Source organism: Anabrus simplex, chromosome 1 (genome assembly GCF_040414725.1).
Source record: "Anabrus simplex isolate iqAnaSimp1 chromosome 1, ASM4041472v1, whole genome shotgun sequence".
Taxonomy (NCBI): domain Eukaryota; kingdom Metazoa; phylum Arthropoda; class Insecta; order Orthoptera; family Tettigoniidae; genus Anabrus; species Anabrus simplex.
In genome coordinates, this window is record NC_090265.1 from 519,587,698 (window position 1) to 519,608,175 (window position 20,478).

General features: G+C 40.0%; 1 protein-coding gene across 1 annotated transcript in view; it reads right to left on the reverse strand.

Moving 5' to 3' along the window:
- Nucleotides 1-4,484: 4,484 nt before the first annotated feature.
- LOC136857062 (cytochrome P450 9e2) overlaps nt 4,485-20,478 on the reverse strand; it is a 48,625-nt gene continuing 32,631 nt past the window's right edge. The window contains exons 5-8 of the mRNA XM_067135432.2: nt 17,661-17,865; nt 12,439-12,657; nt 9,996-10,259; nt 4,485-5,871 (exon numbers count right to left, since the gene is read on the reverse strand). Coding sequence (XP_066991533.2) covers nt 5,693-5,871; nt 9,996-10,259; nt 12,439-12,657; nt 17,661-17,865 — 867 coding nt within the window. The 3' untranslated portion in view covers nt 4,485-5,692. The remainder of the gene's footprint in view (nt 5,872-9,995; nt 10,260-12,438; nt 12,658-17,660; nt 17,866-20,478) is intronic.

Below are 20,478 nucleotides of genomic sequence, written 5' to 3' on the forward strand. Positions count from 1 at the left end.
AACACTGTGATGCATGTGAAATTATGTTCCGGCAGAAGTTTTCTGAATAATCGTCTACGTGTGCTCTGAATTTTCACGTCTTCAAATACTGTATCAACTGATCTTGTTTGACTTTGTTTTCTTTGTGATAAAATTAAGTCTCTAATGTTAAACTATGTGACCACATAAACATACCGGGTACAAATTAATGGCATGTGTAGGCATGTCTGTTGTCATTGTTTATAATATCTTGTAAATAATCGGTAGTTTACTGTGTTTAACACTAATTAAACTGAACAAAGCCTTTTTATTCCAGGAAAAGGAAAACAATTTGTCAGCAGGAAGACAGGAAATGGACATGCAACTTTCGTCAACTGCTTAATTTCTAACACATAGTGAATATTATAGAATATCTGAAAAAATAATGTTAACAATGTACATAATCACAAACATTTAAGTATCAGTGTCATGTCTGGAGCAAGGCTGCATATCCTACCTAGCAAATAACAACGATATATAACTAGAACAGATATAATATTTATGTAAAGGAGTTCCTTCTCCTAGTATTGATACCGATTGTATGACTTACTAGAAGATAATTTGCTTGACAAACGTTATCTGTTTTTTTTTTTTTTTGCATTTGGTAGAAATGCGAATGAGTATCGAGAAAACAGTGAAGATGAGTTTGAAGAAATTCGAATGCAACGTGCATTCTGGACATTGTAACAGAACTAGTAAACAAGGATAAACGTATCATAATAATGTTATTGGTTTATATTTCCCACTAATTACTTTTACGGTTTTCGGAGACGCCGAGATGCCGGAAATTTGTCCCGAAGTTGTCCTTTAACGTGCCAATGAATCTACTGACACGAAGATGACGTATTTAAGCACCTTCAAATACCACCGGAGTGAGCGGAGATCGAACCCGCTAACTTTAGCTCAGAAGGCCAGCGCTCTACCACCTGACCTACCCAGCCGAGCCAAGGATAAACAAGTGAAGGGCACACAGCAAAAACGAACATTGTCACAAAAATCAAATTTTATAGGAGAGACATTTTAAAGTTTGAACACTTCTACACAAAATACTAAGGAGATAATTTTTTGTAAGTAGATGTCTAAATTATTGTCACATATATGTGCATCTCATCCATCAATATGATGTTTATAAGTTAACAAGTACTCTAGTAATAAATTTTTTAGTTCATTAGTGCAAGGACTATGTGCGTTTTTCCTCTGGAGTCTCCTGAAAGAATGGGGACATGCATGATATTACACTGATTATTCCTCCAATATAGCATTAACAATACTTCAATATATTAAAAAAAATAGTTTTGAGAGTATGTTACAATGTTTTAGAAAAACTAATATACTGAAATTAACACAAATTGAAATAAAAGCATTATAGTCAATTATGAATTTTATGTGTTATATTACTTCAAATATGCATATTATACCTCACATTCAAATGTCTCTATCAAAGACTTGCTGAAAATAATTCAATTTGTAAAAGTCTGGCTTTCGATTTCAAAAATTAAAATAATTGATAAACAGTACGAACGATAATTTGAACATTTTTATAACTAAATTTGGCCGCACACATACAAAACGTAATATACATTTTAGTATTTCTCTGTCCTGTTATGTAATGATCAATTTAATTTAAGCCTCTTACCAAAGTACTTTATCAAACATCACTATCTTCGTCGTTCGGTTGTTCTTAGTCGACTTTTACGACAGGTAGACGACTAAAGAACTCCTGTGGGTCATCTCGGCAAAAATTCTTCAGTATTTGAAGGTCCTTATACTTCTTTTCAGGCAAAGGATTTGGTCCTGAATATGCTTGCGCAACTTCATGTTGGCCGTGTAACGCGTTCTTACGCCCGGTTGCAATGACAGTGGTGAAATTGAAGAGACCATTGTATGTTTCACGGTGTTCAACTGTCTGTGGATATCTGGGTGTAATTCGAAGTTCCAAGATGGGCCGGGTTGCGGTAGGAAATGTTTTCTTATACATCGGTGTTAGAAAGTTACCCCAGTACTTGAACATATCAGTTTTACAATCGACTACTTCAAAAGGAAAAGGTTTCCCTCGAGCACTTCTAATTACTTCCCGCCAGTCATCTGGAGTTTCTGCTGGAGATTTTTTTGGGAATGGCCCATGTTTTTGTCACACTCCATGTACGAATGTCCTCTTATTGGGAATGTGACAACTACTTGGTCAAAGCATTTCAATGTTATTGCTACATAGTGGAGAAATCTAATCATGGTGAAGTTTTTGTTTTGTCCACTGCATGAATCACAGAAATTGTGGAGTTTACGGACAGAATGATCTAGGTAGGTTGTTATTAAATAATGTAGCATTGAAACTACGTCGTCGGCTCCCTTTCTTCTCACTGTCTGATCGTAAGTGTAAATCACCGACATACCAGTTGCTAAAACATGTATATTGAACACATGAAATGAAAGTAGTCTGCGATAATAAGCCTCACTGGTCGATATGTTTGGTAACGGGAGATTTCTTCCAAAATCTACAGTTACCGCCTCGTATGTTGCATCTCTTCTAGCTTCCCTTCTTGCGTTTCTCTTCCTTTTGTAGAACCAGACAGCTCTAACTTTGTGCAGTTTAATTTCGTTATGCAGTTTCTTCAAATCTTCTTCCATCTTCTTTATTTCCTCCAGATTAGATTATGTTCCTTTAGCCTTTTCTAAGTTACTACCTGATGCTTTCTGATCATCACATGTGCTGCATGTGTCAGTTCGGAGATACCCAAAAGAAGTGTTAAATTTTGTGTTACTCTGAATGTCTCATAAGAAATTTGAACATGCGGATAACTTTCCAGGAACATGAAAAGTAGCTTTTACACATTCAGTTCTTCAGGTAGGTAAACTTTTCCTGTATCTTGTAAACTATCATAACCTTTGCTTCATGTTTCCTCAGGAAGTTTACTTTTGCCTCTTGTCTCATGTTTTCCCCTTTTGTCAATTGGGGAGTGTCATGTTGTAGCCAGGGACAATTTAATTGTGTGTAAACGGCGGGCAGTTACACCTAAAAAGGATAAGATTGCTTTAAAACGAACATTAATTTCAGCGAGTGTCCCTTCACACACGACACGAACTTTATACACATAAGAAAAATCACACTGGCTATGGCTACCGTGGTCACCTTTGGTAAACAGGAATTAAGGTAATTAATTCCGCCAAGTACGAGTTCTGGGCATTTGTATCACCTAACTTATTAAAGTAATGTATTAGCTTATTCCGTTCACTTGCAGTGACCCGCTTAAAAGATCGTAATCATTTGCAGTGACAGTCTTCACCAGATTCATGTAGTATCTCGTAACCTCTTCATAACACTTTTCACACTACCGAATTTACGTTTCTTCTTTGTAGAATTCCCCTTGCTCGCTACTTGAGTCTCCTCATCACTTGAATTGTGGACATGAGTGTCCATCACAGCATCCATCGTACTACATACAATATTAGTGTAACAAACCTATACAATACAGAGACAGAACAAATCATCTGATACAGCCATCAGTCACCTTGCCTTAAACCGCAATGGCAGCAACACGCGCATGCGCATTCGAGCTATTGGTGGACTCTGTTCGTTTTAATGTAGTTCCACGCATACATTGTTCGTTCTTCCTCTGTGTACCATTTCTTTCTTACTGAATATCTCGGACATCGTTCATTCTTTCTTTTTGATATTTCTCGAGTTGATAGCTTCACTACTAAGCTAACGAACGGGACTAATAACTCATTTTTTGAATTTTTGGACAATGTTCGTTTTTCCTGTGTACCCTTCAAGTGTAAAATAAATAGTACGTACCCGAAAAAAGACGTGGGTAAGGGTGAACGAATCCTGCAACGTTATATTTTTATTCTACCTATAATAAATGTTTATGCCACATTTGGGTCCTTACTGACATAGTCTAGAGTAGGCCTATGTTGTCGCTTTTGGCCGTATAATTCTAGCAGTTTTTCGTGTTTTATTGTGGAATTGTGTTACATTATTTCATTTGAGGAAAATAAACCACAGGAAAAATCTGGTTTAATAAATACGACCTTTTTAAATTCTGAGTGTACACTGGATTTTAGTTCATGCAATTACATAAAATCCAGAGAATACTCGGGATTACGAAAACGAAATTACTCGTTTCTTGTCGTTTGTTATTTCCAGCAGATGTTGAATGATATATTTTCTTTAGGTTCTTATTTTCAACAATAGAAGTCTCTCACTCAACCGCCAGATAATGTCTGCGACTGAATTCAGTCGCCCTAGTGGCTTGTATTTATTACTTTCGAAGTGAGCTTCATGCATTTTAAATGGAGAGTGAAGAAAAGTTTGATATTAAATGTTCTGAATTTGATAGGTCTGAAGATGTTTATGAGTATAGTTCAGGTGTTTCAGCGCATTTCATACAGTCAAAAACATACAGTATAAATAACGCGTTCCTTGTTAAATGTTTAATGTCAAAATGTCTAACATTTATACTATTTAATGCTAAGATTTTTTTCTTTTACATGCGAGCTTAAAAATATAACATTTAAACAATATCACGAGCATACTCGGTAAAAATAGGGAGTTTTCAAGATCTTGTATTTAATTGCTAAGTTTGTAAAACTTAGTTTCATTGTATACTTTGCCACTGTACTTGAATTAATATTATATTTTTAGCAATTAAAAGATCAGATAGAAAATGAGCATAATTCTGTAAACAATGCATATGTTAAGAGGTTAATATTTTTAAACTTTCGTATTTAACTCTTAAAAATTTGATACTAAAATACTGTTAATTTCAAATCTAAGAGAAAATATTTGTAGATATTTCATATCTACAAGAATTTACAACATATTTTTGTAAGAATTACAACGATCTGCATACCTGTACCTAGATAAGAATTGGAGAAATGCAACAAAAAGTGGGTGCGCTGTATCTTTAAATAATTTTCTTGTCTGGCCACCAGTCATTCGTTGCGTAATGAGTACGCCTTACACATGCAAAAAGAAATTCTTTACCTTGCGTCGCTGATTTATTCAGAATGTAAATTATATACATTTTCTCCTTTCGTGCCTATTACTTTGACTTCAGATATGTTGGTGGTGAGAATATTGTTCCTAATAAATTTAAAACTTCTTTCCAATTCTTGTAACAATTTCCTCGACTTTTTCACTTTCTTTTGTACTTTTGGATTCGTTTATCTTTCTGTGCAGCTCGTTCGTACTGTTATCCACCATATTTACAGTTCTGCTGCCTTCATAGATTTGTATACTGTTCTTAAATGTTCTTTTATTTCGCCACGAATATTTGTTTTACAAAACCACTCTGTTCTTCATTTCTACCTAACACATGTTGTTTATAATAGCTGTAATGCACACTTCTAAGAGAGCAAAACTGTACTTAATCAATTTTAACGCCACCAGTCTTTAGGTATTGATGCAATTAGTGCTCTTGTCTCAGTTTTGTTTTGGCCATCAACAAATAAACAACCCGCGTGTGTTTAAAGTAATAGCACTTTATGATAAATGATCGATTAGATTTTGTTAATGAATAAAATAATTTCTTGATTCAAAATCCAACGATTAATCAAAACTTCCCTTAATAGAAAAAAACATTCTATCTACTTCCTGGAACGCTATGGTGGAGTGTAGATGCGCTTCAGCTCAATATTCACCTTTATTATATTAACACGCAACTCCCTTATGAGTTTACGTTGCTACTTGCTCTCTAAGGGTGGCTCCAATCCAGAAGCCTCCTCCGATAGTCATCACAAAACCTTCATGAGCCAGCCGTAGAGGCAAAGGAGTCTTCTCCACCACAGTCAGGTTGAAGCGCGACAAGATGTGAATCAGCGCCACTTTGGCTTCCAGCAGCGCGAAACGTTGACCTAGAACAGAGAATAACAGAAATAGTGAATTGAATTAACATACCTTTCATGGGCTATCGGGAATGATTCTCTCTATAAAAGGACCTATTTACCACACTCGGCGTGAAATTCGATGTGCGTAGCGTACGCAAAGATATAAAACGGTGTGCCGCCGACTAAATAAATGAATCTCCAAGCGAAACTGTTCTCAATAATAATAATAATAATAATAATAATAATAATAATAATAATAATAATAATAATGAAAAAACTCACAGCCTGTTTCCAGTCATTCGACCGGGTCAGGAATGGAATGAATGAAGCCCCATCTAGCGGCGAGGATAGGAATTGTGCCGGCTGCCGAAGCCTGTCGCACTCCTCTGGGGCATATGGTAGATGAAATGAAATGATATTGGAGAGTGTTGCTGGAATGAATGATGACAGGGAAAACCGCAGTACCCGGAGAAATACCTGTCTCGCCTCCACCTTGTCAAGCACAGATCTCACATGGAGTGACCTGGATTTGAACCATGGAACCAGCGATGAGAGGCCGGCACTCTGCCGCCTGAGCCATGGAAGTTTCCAATAATAATAATAATAATAATAATAATAATAATAATAATGTTATTGGTTTTACTTCCCACTAACTATTTTTGCGGTTTTCGCAGATGCTGAGGTGCCGGAATTTTTATCTCGCAAGAGTTCTTTAAAGTAGGTACCAGTAAATCTATCGACATTAGGCTGACGTATTTGGATACCTGAAAATATTACCCTACTGAGCCGAAATCGAACTCAAAAACTTTAGCTCAGAAGGACTATGGTTTACCGCCTGAGCTACTAATCCTGGACAAAATATATTTGTTCTTCATGCTCTATTACAGGTCACAGAGGAGGAAGACATCATGATATTGCCAGAGGAAAAGTACCGTAAGACCAGCAGTCGTCAGAATTCATATTCATTGATCTAAATGCTCCGGTACCACGAACGAAAACCATAAGCGTTTACCGAAATAGCCTGACACGGAGATAAAATACAACCTTGTCTTACATCGGAGTTCCAGGCAAATGCCGGAAGGGTGCCTAACTTAAGGCCATGGACGCTTCCTTCGCTCTTCCTTGTCTATCCCTTCCGACCATTCCATTCCCCCATAAAACCCCTGTTCAGCATAGCAGGTGAGGCCGCCGGGTGGAGGTACTGGTCCTCCTTCCCAATCCCCGTCCCAGTGTCTCACGCTCCAGGAGACTGCCCTTTTGGCGGTAGAGGTGGGAACCCTCACTGAGACCGTGTGAAAGACCAACCCTGGAGGGTAACTGGATTATAAAAGAAAGAACAAAAGAAAAAGAAAAGAAAGATAATAATAATAATAATAATAATCATTATAATAATAATATGTGGCGTCCAGAAAGACCTCGTGCAAGTCTTTCGAGTTGACACATGTGGGTGACCTGCGCATCTGTGAGGATTGAACCCTACCTTGATGATACCTAATATTGAAGACAGCACAAAGGCCTATTCCCTACGCCAAAGAAAATAACCAGCTAAGGTCAAAATCCCCGACTCATGTAGGAATCGAGCCCAGGACCCTTTGGACCAAGGCCATCATGCTAATGAGTTAGCCACGGAATGAGACATTTCAGAAGTTAAAATTACAATGGTGGAAGGTGTGGGAAGGTAAATAATAACTTTGGCGGGTTCTATTTGACTCTGCACGATGTACACCATCGCTGATTCGCGACTCCATTTCCCCGAAATATGCCTTAGAGCAGGTCATTCCATGTGGAGATCCCCGGGCTGTCAGGGATGTGAGCGAGCTCCGAAGGAGAGAGGCAGCTAGTAAGTAGAAAGAACGGTGGGGAACGAGGTGTATGGACGGCACATTTTATGAGACGTTGAAAGAAATCAAGAATGACAAAAGTGAGACTTTAAAATAAATACAACAAGATAAAACTGTCCGTATTTCTGCTTTTAGGACGACACCTGGTACTTCTTTGATTCCACCAATTAGTGGTGACAGGGAAAATTGTTTGAACAGAATGAGTGTGTGTAACCCTGCTTCTAACGCAATAGGGGATAAACATTATCTAGCTTTAATCTTATTCAGGTTCATGTCTGAGAATGTTTGTTTGCAAGATGATCTATAGCCAGTACTTCCCTTTCTCCTCATCTGACATGTACGACTGGATCACGAGCCTTTTCATAGAGTAATCATGCGTTATTTTATTAAGCCTACAAGAAGAACAGCAATTGGATGAAGTGAAAATTAAATCAATAATCTTGTGATATCTTTCTGTTATCGGTGAAAGAAGGGTTTCCTGCAATCACGCAGAATGTTTAACGAACATAGAAACAAAACAAATAACATCGTGTTTGCCAATGAAGATTTTTACAGTCGTAGATAGAAAAATCGCACCCAAAGGACCAGCTTTTGTGTGATTAGGCCGTTTACGTCGCAGCGTTTCGCCCAAGACGTGCCAATAAGGCTCATCAGTTGGACTGGCTCGCCTTTCCAAGACGGTAGACTGATTGCACTGTGCCGCCGTGTTAGCAGATAAGAAATTCTAACTTGCTAATATTCTCCGGTATGGATGTGAAAGCTGTACCTTGGATTCAAGCATTGAATAACGTATCGATGCCTTTGAAATAAATGTATCTGTATCATCTTCTCTTGCGCATACCTTGGATATTGAAAATTTCAAACGTCGAGGTCCTTCATCGGATGAAAAAGCAAACTTATTTATAATAATACAAAGGAAAAGGCAGTACCTAGGACATGTAATGAGCGGTATCAATTCGATTATTACAGTTAATCATTAAAGGAAAGATACAAGGGAAAAGATCCGTTGCAGACGGAGAAAATTCATGTCACAATGACATTCAAAGAAGGCACAGATGTACTTCACAAGAAGCTTTTCATGCTGCATGTTAAGATGAGACCTGGCTAGGTGGACTGCCAACATCCGTTTGGAGACGACGTCTTAAGAAGAAGAACCCTGCTAATAGAGCAGCCATTCTTCGTGTTTGCTTGTCAAAGTTGCGGTCACTAATAAAATTATTGTGCTCGAATAGAAAGGGCCAGACTCTTAGTGTCAACAGAATTATGCATATAAAGAACTGTTTACATTTTTAAATGAGAGTGAAATCCGCCTCTGTGGTGTAGTGGTTAGCGTGATTAGCTGCCACCCCCGGAGGTCCGGGTTCGATTCCCGGCTCTGCCACGAAATTTGAAAAGTGGTACGAGGGCTGGAACGGGGTCCACTCAGCCTCGGGAGGTCAACTGAGTAGGGGTGGGTTCGATTCCCACCTCAGCCATTCTGGAAGTGGTTTTCCGTGGTTTCCTACTTCTCCTCCAGGCAAATGCCGGGATGGTACCTAACTTCAGGCCACGGCCGCTTCCTTCCCTCTTCCTTGCCTGTCCCATAAAATCTTCCCATCCCTCCACTAGGCCCCTGTTCAGCATAGCAGGTGAGGCCGCCTGGGCGAGGTACTGGTCATTCTCCCCAGTTGTATCCCCCGACCCAAAGTCTGAAGCTCCAGGACACTGCCCTTGAGGCGGTAGAGGTGGAATCCCTCGCTGAGTCCGAGGGAAAAACCGACCCTGGAGGGTAAACAGATTAAGAAGAAGAATGAGAGTGAATATTTAAAAATGCTTTGCAAGGACAGTAAAACTATTTATTTAAAAATACTTTCGCATAAATGCAAAATAGAAGAAGAAGAAGAAGAAGAATAAGAGTGAATATTTAAAAATGCTTTGCAAGGACAGTAAAACTATTTATTTAAAAATACTTTCGCATAAATGCAAAATACTGCTCGTGTTAGGTTTTTTTTTTTTTTTTTTTTTTTTTTTTTTTTTTTTTTTTTTTTTTTTTTTGTAAAATTGAAGTGAATGCCTTTGGATGAAGAGAATTAAGTAAATACTGTTGTAAAATGTTATTGAAAATAAAACTAATTGCAGCTTGCCTCGCTTACTGCACAACACTATTTTATATTTTGCCCTGCAGGCTCGGTTTCCCAAGGTTTAGTTAAATATTTCTAAGGTTCCTGGAATCAAAACAAAAAAGGTGGGAACCACTGTTTTAGAGAACATTTATTTACGAACAGAATTTTTGTTAAATATTTGTTAATAAAAATAGGTACCGGTACTCACCAATACACAGTCGAGGTCCTATTCCGAAGGGAAGATACGTGTATGGCTGAATACTGTTTTTGTTCTCATCACTGAACCGCTCGGGGTCGAACTTCTCCGGGTCTGGATAATATTCCGGGTTGTGGTGAATGGCGTAGACAGGTATCCATATCCCTTCTCTCTTTTTGATGGTGTATTCTGGATGTTTATCAGTGGCTGGTATAGTGTAGTTCTTAACACACATACGATCTATTATCGGCGCCGGAGGATAGATCCTCAATGATTCTGGAAAAAAGTTCAACACATGAGTATGAGTTGCTATAAGGATTACTTGAATGATATGAAATAATGATGATGTTGCTGATAATAGTAATATCATATTACAAAAGGCTCAGGTTACAAACGTCGCCACGATCAAATTGCAAAGTAAATATACCAGAAATATCTCCTTCAGTTAAAAATTGTCATTGTCTAGCTATTGGAAGCACACACCAGAAGGAGTTCTTGGAAACTCGAGCTACACGCTCCTTTGGGACATAAATGTGGCAGTGAATGTCACCATTCCACATGACATTTTTGTTGACAAGGCTAGAAAGACTGCATTTCTCATAGACAATGCTTGCAAAAACACTTGCAATATGCTCACAGTTGCAAGAAATAATGAAAGTACAGTATATCGAATCCTTAAAAGAAATGCAATGCCTACGAAAACTTCACACTGTCACCACCCTTCTATTTAGTTTTATGATGTACTGGTGTTAGTCCCAAGACTTGCACAGATCTTTAATCTATATCTATCCACAGATATACGAGTCTAACTTCAAAAAGCTGTTCTCCTCAATACTTGCCACATTATGAGGAAGTTTCCAGGAGCGAGTTCTCCACTTCATCGGACGTCTTCCCAGCATTAGAATCCAGTGATTAGGGAAATGTAAAAGTGAGTGAAGCCCTTGACTAAGCGTAGGACCTATATACTGTATCGACGAATGCATATACGTACAACCATATGTACGGTATCCATGCAATTATCTAACATTATTAATATTCTAGTGCATTTTGGCAAGGCCAACCTCGATTTTAATCCACGAACGCTGATCACCTTTTGAAAACATGTTTTAGAGCGGTGAAATGGCCACTCTTTACTTCAGCGCCACACATTAACAACAATCTCAACTGGATACCGTCAAATGCAACTTGCACATCGACAACAGCGCCACCTGACCGCCCCCATATCCTATTTGCGCATGCGCCATCTCCTGCTAGTGTCTGGACTACGTTGCAAATGCTTTATTTGCAGCCCGCGTATAAACTTGCTTGCTGTTAATATAATAGTTCGTTGGCAAAAACAAGGACTGACGGATACCTGTTCACAATTACTCATTTGTCAAGCTGTTGACAGCGGACATGAACCGATGCACTGTTATCTTAACTGATAATCTTATCAAGTTGCACGGCAATCCATGTCTTTATTACACCGCTTTCCACTTAAAACTGCAGAAATAATTTAATATTTATTTACGCATGTAATATTATTTTACGGCAGAATGACTAGGCTTATTATTATTAATAATTTTATGATGTCTTCAGTGACCTTCTTAACAGGTATTATTGCAATTCCACGATAACACTTACTGTGCCAGTCGGGATAGAGCTCACCAACATTGGCTCAGAAGGCCAGGGCTCTACCGTCTGAGTTACTCAGCCTGGCATGTACGAAGGTAATCCCTAAAATAAGGTCTCCTATTTTTTATGAATACATAGACCTGTTTATTTCTACAATGGTTTACATCATTTTACAGCTTGAATATTTAGCTATTTTTCTACATAATCACCATTTCGGTCGATGCATTTTTGTAGACGCTGTGGCAGTTTTTGTATGTCCATATCATACCAGTTCGCCGCCATGCTGTTCAGCAAGTTGTGAACCTAATCTTTCACCTCATCTCTCATCTGGCACTCATCTTGCGCACACCTCCTGGTATTTCAACTTTTGCGTTAAAATTCTGTGAGCGGTGCTTCGGGAATCTTCAGGAGCCAAAGTTCAGAGATCATCCAGGGTGCTCCACCGATCTTCACGCATGATTTGCTCAACCTTCACGACTGTCTCGACGGAGATTGACGGTCTCCCGCTCCTTTGTTTGTCGTGAATTTCAGTCTGACCGGCTGCAAACTCTCTACACCACTTACGAACATTGTTGACATCCATGCACTTGGCGATACCATCCAACGGGAGCTCCATTCTCAACGGCTGTGAAGCCAAGACTGAGTGCCTCAGCGCGGCGTGCGCATGTTTACATCTGAGCGCGGGAAACACTATTCACATTATTATGACCAACAGCCACACGAACAGAGTTCTGTACTTATAAAAAAATAGGAGACCTTATTTTTGGGATTACCCTCGTATAAAGGTACGACCACTTCTCTACGTGTTTTATATTTAAGTAATGACGAACCAAGTGTTTACCTGATATGACCATGTCCAGGTACTTCATCTTCTGCACTTTCTCATACGTCAGTTTGTGGTCATCTCCCAGCATTTCGTCCACCTCCTGTTGTAGCTTCCTCTGTACATTCTCGTGTGTGGCGAGCAGGACTGAGGTGAATGACAGAAGAGTAGAGGCAGTGTCAAAGCCGGCAAGGAAGAATATCATAGCCTGGGCTTCGATGTCCTCGTCCGTCAGATCTGTTTGAAATAATAATAATAATAATAATAATAATAATAATAATAATAATAATAATAATAATAATAATAATAAAGGCACGGTGACTTAGTCGCTTCATGTGATGTTGGACTCATTGTTTTTCAATAGTTATTTTGACTTGTTTATTACTTACACTGAATGCCAGAGCAAATGCAGCACCAAGAAGGAGTGGTTCGAAAGGGATGAAAGTTGGGGAAAAAACAGAGACGGCACGGACGAATAATTGATGTTTATTTCAAACCGATATGCAGGTTACACAATGCGCACGGCATCGACTCAGTAGGATGTAGGACCACCGCGAGCGGCGATGCACGCAGAAACACGTCGAGGTACAGAGTCAATAAGAGTGCGGATGGTGTCCTGAGGGATGGTTCTCCATTCTCTGTCAACCATTTGCCACAGTTGGTCGTCCGTACGAGGCTGGGGCAGAGTTTGCAAACGGCGTCCAATGGGATCCCACACGTGTTCGATTGGTGAGAGATCCGGAGAGTATGCTGGCCACGGAAGCATCTGTACACCTCGTAGAGCCTGTTGGGAGATGCGAGCAGTGTGGGCGGGCATTATCCTGCCGAAACAGAGCATTGGGCAGCCCCTGAAGGTACGGGAATGCCACCGGCCGCAGCACATGCTGCACGTAGCGGTGGGCATTTAACGTGCCTTGAATACGCACTAGAGGTGACGTGGAATCATACGCAATAGCGCCCCAAACCATGATGCCGCGTTGTCTAGCGGTAGGGCGCTCCACAGTTACTGCCGGATTTGACCTTTCTCCACGCCGACGCCACACTCGTCTGCGGTGACTATCACTGACAGAACAGAAGCGTGACTCATCGGAGAACACGACGTTCCGCCATTCCCTCATCCAAGTCGCTCTAGCCCGGCACCATGCCAGGCGTGCACGTCTATGCTGTGGAGTCAATGGTAGTCTTCTGAGCGGACGCCGGGAGTGCAGGCCTCCTTCAACCAATCGACGGGAAATTGTTCTGGTCGATATTGGAACAGCCAGGGTGTCTTGCACATGCTGAAGAATGGCGGTTGACGTGGCGTGCGGGGCTGCCACCGCTTGGCGGCGGATGCGTCGATCCTCGCGTGCTGACGTCACTCGGGCTGCGCCTGGACCCCTCGCACGTGCCACATGTCCCTGCGCCAACCATCTTTGCCACAGGCGCTGCACCGTGGACACATCCCTATGGGTATCGGCTGCGATTTGACGAAGCGATCAACCTGTCCTTCTCAGCCCGATCACCATACCGCTCGTAAAGTCGTCTGTCTGCTGGAAATGCCTCCGTTGACGGCGGCCTGGCATTCTTAGGTATTCACGTGTCCTGCGGCACACGACAACACGTTCTACAATGACTGTCGGCTGAGAAATCACGGTACGAAGTGGGCCATTCGCCAACGCCGTGTCCCATTTATCGTTCGCTACGTGCGCAGCACAGCGGCGCATTTCACATCATGAGTATATTTCAGTGACGTCAGTCTACCCTGCAATTGGCATAAAGTTCTGACCACTCCTTCTTGGTGTTGCATTTGCTCTGTCAGTCAGTGTATATACATTGTTTTGTGATTTTTGTAACACTGTTTTTGGTGGTTTTTGAGGTTATGTATGTATTGTGAAGATTATTGAGTGATGGAGTGTGAAATCATTGTCTTTCGTATACCATCCATGTTTGTTTATATTTGCTTGACAACCCGTACATTATGTTACGTTGTGTAAATAAAAATGTACCATGTTTAGAGCGAGATCACTAACTTACGCTGCAGATTTTACAGTAGGTGTTTTTGTAGTGCAAATGGGAAAATTTGGAGGAATGAGGACTTTTGCCTTCTTTTAAATAGTTTTTTAATTAATTAATTAATTAATTAATAATTAATTAATTTCGTGTGGCTATTTCTAGCCGAGTGCAGCCCTTGTAAGGCAGACCCTCCGATGAGGGTGGGCGGCATCTGCCATGTGTAGGTAACTGCGTGTTATTGTAGTGGAGGATAGTGTTATGTGTGGTGTGTGAGTTGCAGGGATGTTGGGGACAGCACAAACACCCAGCCCCGGGACCATTGGAATTAACCAATTAAGGTTAAAATCCCCGACCCGGCCGGGAATCGAACCCGGGACCCTGTGAACCGAAGGCCAGTACGCTGACCATTCGGCCAACGAGTCGGACTTTTAAATAGTAACAAGTGTATATTTAATGAATACAACTTCACTGCACACTGTAAATAATACGTTAGGTCCAGCAATATGGCCGCTGAATTACCATAGAGAACAAATGCTATGTTAATAGATGTTAACTAGACGCATATATTGCCGTTCGCTCATCAATAGACCGCTTATGTATGATAGGCCCTATTTTACTTTGAACAATATGGTTTAGTATGGGATAAATTGGTTCCATCTGGCTCCGGATGGTAGCAACCAGAGTGGGCCCCTAAATAGAGTAACAGGTGAAACCCTGTTTACGGCCTCAAAGGCAGAAGGGGAATCTTGAGTCCCAACGACAGAGAGAACGGAATGGACCTAGTGAAAAAACCACGAAGAAATAAACATTTCTGACTTACTTCGGAAGTCCTTAAACTCACAACTTCATTCGGAGAATGGAATAGCCGTGGGAAGAACGCCCGCAAGAGAAATCCACCATTGTTCCAGGCAATGCATTGAGACTTAGGGTTCAGGAGGGTCCCAATATATGCGAGGAAGACGTGTCGGAGCGTCTTGAAACAACTTCCAAACTCAAATTTAAGAAGAACTGTTTCATTGAGACAATAAACTTCAGCTCACCTACCAGAATCGGATAAAAAGAACTACAAAGGCTTTCGGACAAAAACCAAATCCAGAAAGCTCAGCTGGAAATTCACCAGAATTACTTCATCAAGAGCAATTCCAGATATTTCCATCAGACATTCTAAAACAAACTCAAAGGGTAAAGGATACCAAGTGCCAAGCTTGAATTTTAGAAATGAACAGGGTAAAGTCGGACTGAACAGTCAAGAAAACTGTGAGATATTAGCCAAATATTTCCACACTCTGTTGAACTGTCCTCCCCAACCTAAAAACTGGAAATTTCGAATAGGCCACAGAACCCAGAAGTTGACGATCCGTCAACAAATGAACAAATCAAAGAAGGCTTTAAAATCAACAAGGCAAGCGCAGAAGACTATAAAACGGTGGATATGTTGAAATTGACAGATCCGGAAATATTAGACGATATTCACCAATTCATCAGGGAATCTGGTAAACGGAGAAAATATCTAAATAATGGATATCAGCACTGAATCGTTCGATACATAATAAAGGGGGCCAAACATGTCAAAAACTATAGAGGCGTGCCTCTCCTCCCAATCGCCCAAAAATCCTCTCGAGGTGCTTCTGAACAGAATAGAGGCGACTCTGGGGAAACAACAGGGTGTGTTTCATAGACTTAAAAATAGCCTGTGACTCGATGGACCGCGAGACCTTGAAGAAGATAATTAGGGAATTCGGAGTGAAAATCAAATTGACAAATCAAAGGTATTCTAACAGGCAGGATCTCCAGGGCAAAGTTCATAAGTCATCTGCCGCAACCGCTTGAAATCAAAATAGGGTTGTGGCGAGGCAATGGACTATCCTCGCTCCTATTCAAATGCGTCCTAGAAAATATTGTGAGAAGTTGGAACTCAGAACTTGAACGCCTGCCTTGGAAGAAAAACAGGAAGGATTAAAGTCAACTTCCTGTTTTTTCGGACGACTTTACTATACTATCAGAAAGCACATAGGCCGCCACCATCCAAACTAACCTTGCGGAAAGAACGCCAGTCAAACAGGACTTGAAGATCTCAAAATAAAAGACCGAATTAATGATGAGCATTAAACATGGAACTAATATCCTGGAAGCAGAGGTAGAACGGACTGAAATGTTTAAGAAGTTCAAGTACCTTACTGAGGCCATACAGCAGAATAGACGAGAAAAAAACCGCAGTGAAAGATCGGATCTCAAAATGGAGAGAGCATACAGATTGACAAAAAAATCTGCAATAAGAAGTACATGTTCATAAAGGCCAAAATAAAACACTACATCACAGTGTTCCAAACAGAATGCCTGCATGCCAGTGAATGTGTGTCCATGAACTACAAGTTGTAAAACCTAGAGGTCTTAGAAAGGAAAATTATGGCCTCTGTCCAGACTGAAGGCAGATGGAAACTTATGAGCAACAAAGAAGTTCACCAGAAGGTGGAGAGTATCTCAGAGACCATGAAGAGCAGGAAGCTGGCGTTTCTAGGACAGTTGTACAGAATTAGCCGAAATATACTGCTTGGACTACCCCGAAATGGGGATATTTGATTATTTCTGGAAAAATAAGACCACTACAGCATGGATTAAGCAAACGCGAAAAGATATGGAAAGGTTCAACATTACACATAAATGAATATAGGAAGCCGGTACAAATCTGGAAGGGTTTCAAGCCGGAAGAGCAACGAAGAAGACTGGAAGAGCCTGGTCAGGAGGCAGGGCAGTGAAATCATGAAGGAGTATTGGACTCAGAGGGAACTCCACACGAAGGAAGAAAGAAAGAAATTTGTTTCGTGATCGTAAGGGGTCAATTCACTTGAAAATAAATAAATAAATAAATAAATAAATAAATAAATAAATAAATAAATAAATAACCAAGAAACTTGACATTTCTTGCTTCTGTGTACTCAACTGTGTAATAATCAAATGCTGTTTAGGCAAGTGCACACTCCGACTCTCCCTGAACTTAAAGACCGAGTTTCTAGAAATTCTATTCAGTCGTTTTCCTATGATTTTGCCACAAGCAAACAAACAAAATTTAACTGAACCTTATTTCTAGTTTTGTATACCTAATGTGACGTAAACGAAGCGAGGAGCCAAAATTACTTTTTTATTCGTTCACATAAAGAAAACAAACGTAAATGTATATTCCCCGTTCCCCTACCCTTCGGTAGACCATTGGGTCGAATATCTGTCAGAATACTACGTCATGAATTTACCTATTTTCTTGGCCTTGCCGCTTCCATTGACGAAGACATCACTCTCTTCGTGTTCGGCCTTCAGCTCCCCCTTACGTGCCTGCATCAACAAGTGGATCATGTCGGGGCGGACAATACCTTCCCTCTCTCGAGTGCTGATCGTCTGGTGGACCAGGTCACTGAAGAACTGTTTCTCCTTCTTCCCAAAGAGGCCTATTCGGAAAAACTGAAATATTGACAGAGACAAAAATGTAGGCGTTAACGTCTTGATTCTAAAATATCTTTCTACTTACGTCAGACATAGAAGTAGACTCTAAACATTCTAAAATAGTGCATTGATTTATATTAAGCTGAAACGATAACATAATAATAATAATAATAATAATAATAATAATAATAAATGAAAATCCACAGCCTGTTTCCAGTCATTTGACTGGGTCGGGAATGGAATGAGTGAAGCCCCCATTTAGCGGCGAGGATAGGAACTGTTACGGCTACCGAAGCCTGTCGCACTCCTCTGCGGCAATGATTAATGGCTGATAGATGAAATGAAATGGTATTGGAGAGTGTTGCTGGAATGAAAGATGACAGGGAAAACCGGAGTAGCCGAAGAAAAAGCTGTCCCGCCTCCGCTTTGTCCAGCAAAAATCTCACATGTAGTTACCGGGATTTGAACCACGGAACCTAGTGGTGAGGTGATAATAATAATAATAATAATAATAATAATAATAATAATAATAATAATAATAATAATAATAATAATAATAATAATAATAATAATAATTTCAAACTCTACCGTAAAAGTTGAGTGTAGCCATCGTCACCAATGTCTATGCATGCCTGTGTTACACTCTGTAACTGAGTCCGCTATTTTCTTCGGTAGCCTGTCTATCATCTTCCGGCTCACATGACACCGCCATCGATTCGATTCATATCTATAGCTTCACTCTCGTCATGTTCATTCATCGCGCTGCTCTCTTTTGGATCTGATCCAATTCTCAAAACAAGTAATCCTGGTGTGGGTCCCATACAGTGGAATCACACTCTAATTGGGGTCTTACCAGTGACTATACGCCTCTCCATTACATCTTTACTAGAATCCCTAAATGCCTTCATAACCATATGAAGAGATCTGTAACCCTTTCTTCACAACCTCGGTAAGGTGAATACCCAATTAAATAATTCCCCGTCGCCATAAGACCCATCTGTGTCACTGCAGCGTTAAGCAACTTATAAAAAAAAAAAATAAATAATAATCCCCATATTAACACCTAGGTACTTACAGAAGTCCAGAGTTTCTTGTAGTAAAATCACTACATTTCATGTAATATTTACATAATTCCCTAGTTGAAATAATTTCATGACTCATATCAACAATGTACTCTAGGATCTTTGAGATATTCCTCCAGAAGATATTTGTTTCTTAATCGTAATCTTTCATATACGATTTTTTTAATATTTACACTTCTAATTATTTAAAGAAGTTAAATTATTTGTGTCATTGATAAAGCTTAGATCATGTCTATTGCAAGTATATCCGATACTTTTAGAAGTGTGATGATGATGATAATAATGATTATTATTATTAATATTATAATCATATATCCAAAGCTACCGAATGCAGGCATTTGTATATACTAGATGACAGAATAAAACGGATATATAGCTGAGTTTTTAATTAATAATATTGTACCGGGCGAGTTGGCCGTGCGCGTAGAGGCGCGCGGCTGTGAGCTTGCATCCGGGAGATCGTGGGTTCGAGCCCCACTATCGGCAGCCCTGAAAATGGTTTTCCGTGGTTTCCCATTTTCACACCAGGCAAATGCTGGGGCTGTACCTTAGTTAAGGCCACGGCCGCTTCCTTCCAACTCCTAGGCCTTTCCCATCCCATCGTCGCCATAAGACCTATCTGTGTCGGTGCGACGTAAAGCAAGTAGCAAAAAAAAAATAATAATATTGTGTGGACACCAAATATGTCAAAAGAGTTCTCTTAGATGCCGACATGGAGTGTCGAAAAGACCTTTATCTGCCCTTCAAAATCTGACTACAACTTCCGGGGTTTGAAGGCACGATTTTTGGATCCGCAGGCCGACAATCTACCAATGACCCATAGAGAAAGGTATAATTGCGATGAAAACTGCTTGTAAGGATGAACTTTACAGAATATGAGCAAAAATTACTTGACGCAGAGGGAGGAAGCAAGAGACATACTGTACATGTACATTTGAAAACATAAACTTTGAAATGTGGAGATAATTAAAAGATCAGTCCTTTTGGAACCACTTGACGATATAAGGCTACAGGCTACAAAAGCAAAGTCATTTCCGAACAGGTCACATAGGCTCTTGGAGGAGTGGAAGGACAGGCTTCCACTATCCATAACCTCGGCACTTAGCTCTTCGCGCGGACACCTTTGTCCCCAAGAATTAACATAGTACTCGTTTTGGCTGAGTGAACCTCAGGGCCATGCACACTTCCAGAAGTGGAAATCTTGTTCGTTACATTTTTTGACTTCGCCAAAGGCTGCACAAAGTAAAGAAAGGACAAGATGGCGATATTTCGTAGATGATGATGATAATAATATTTATTTATTTATTTATTTATTTATTTATTTATTTATTTATTTATTTATTTATTTATTTATTTATTTATTTATTTATTTATTTATGTATTTATTCCTGACTTACATTTGTGGCGAAGTTGGGACTCACGGCCCTCTCTTACACTTAACCACTACAAACAATAAAATTTTAAAATGTAAACGTAAAAGTAAGACATAGAAATTCTAAAAGCACATAATACTACGGACAGATAATTCTAAGACTAAGTTAGGCCTATA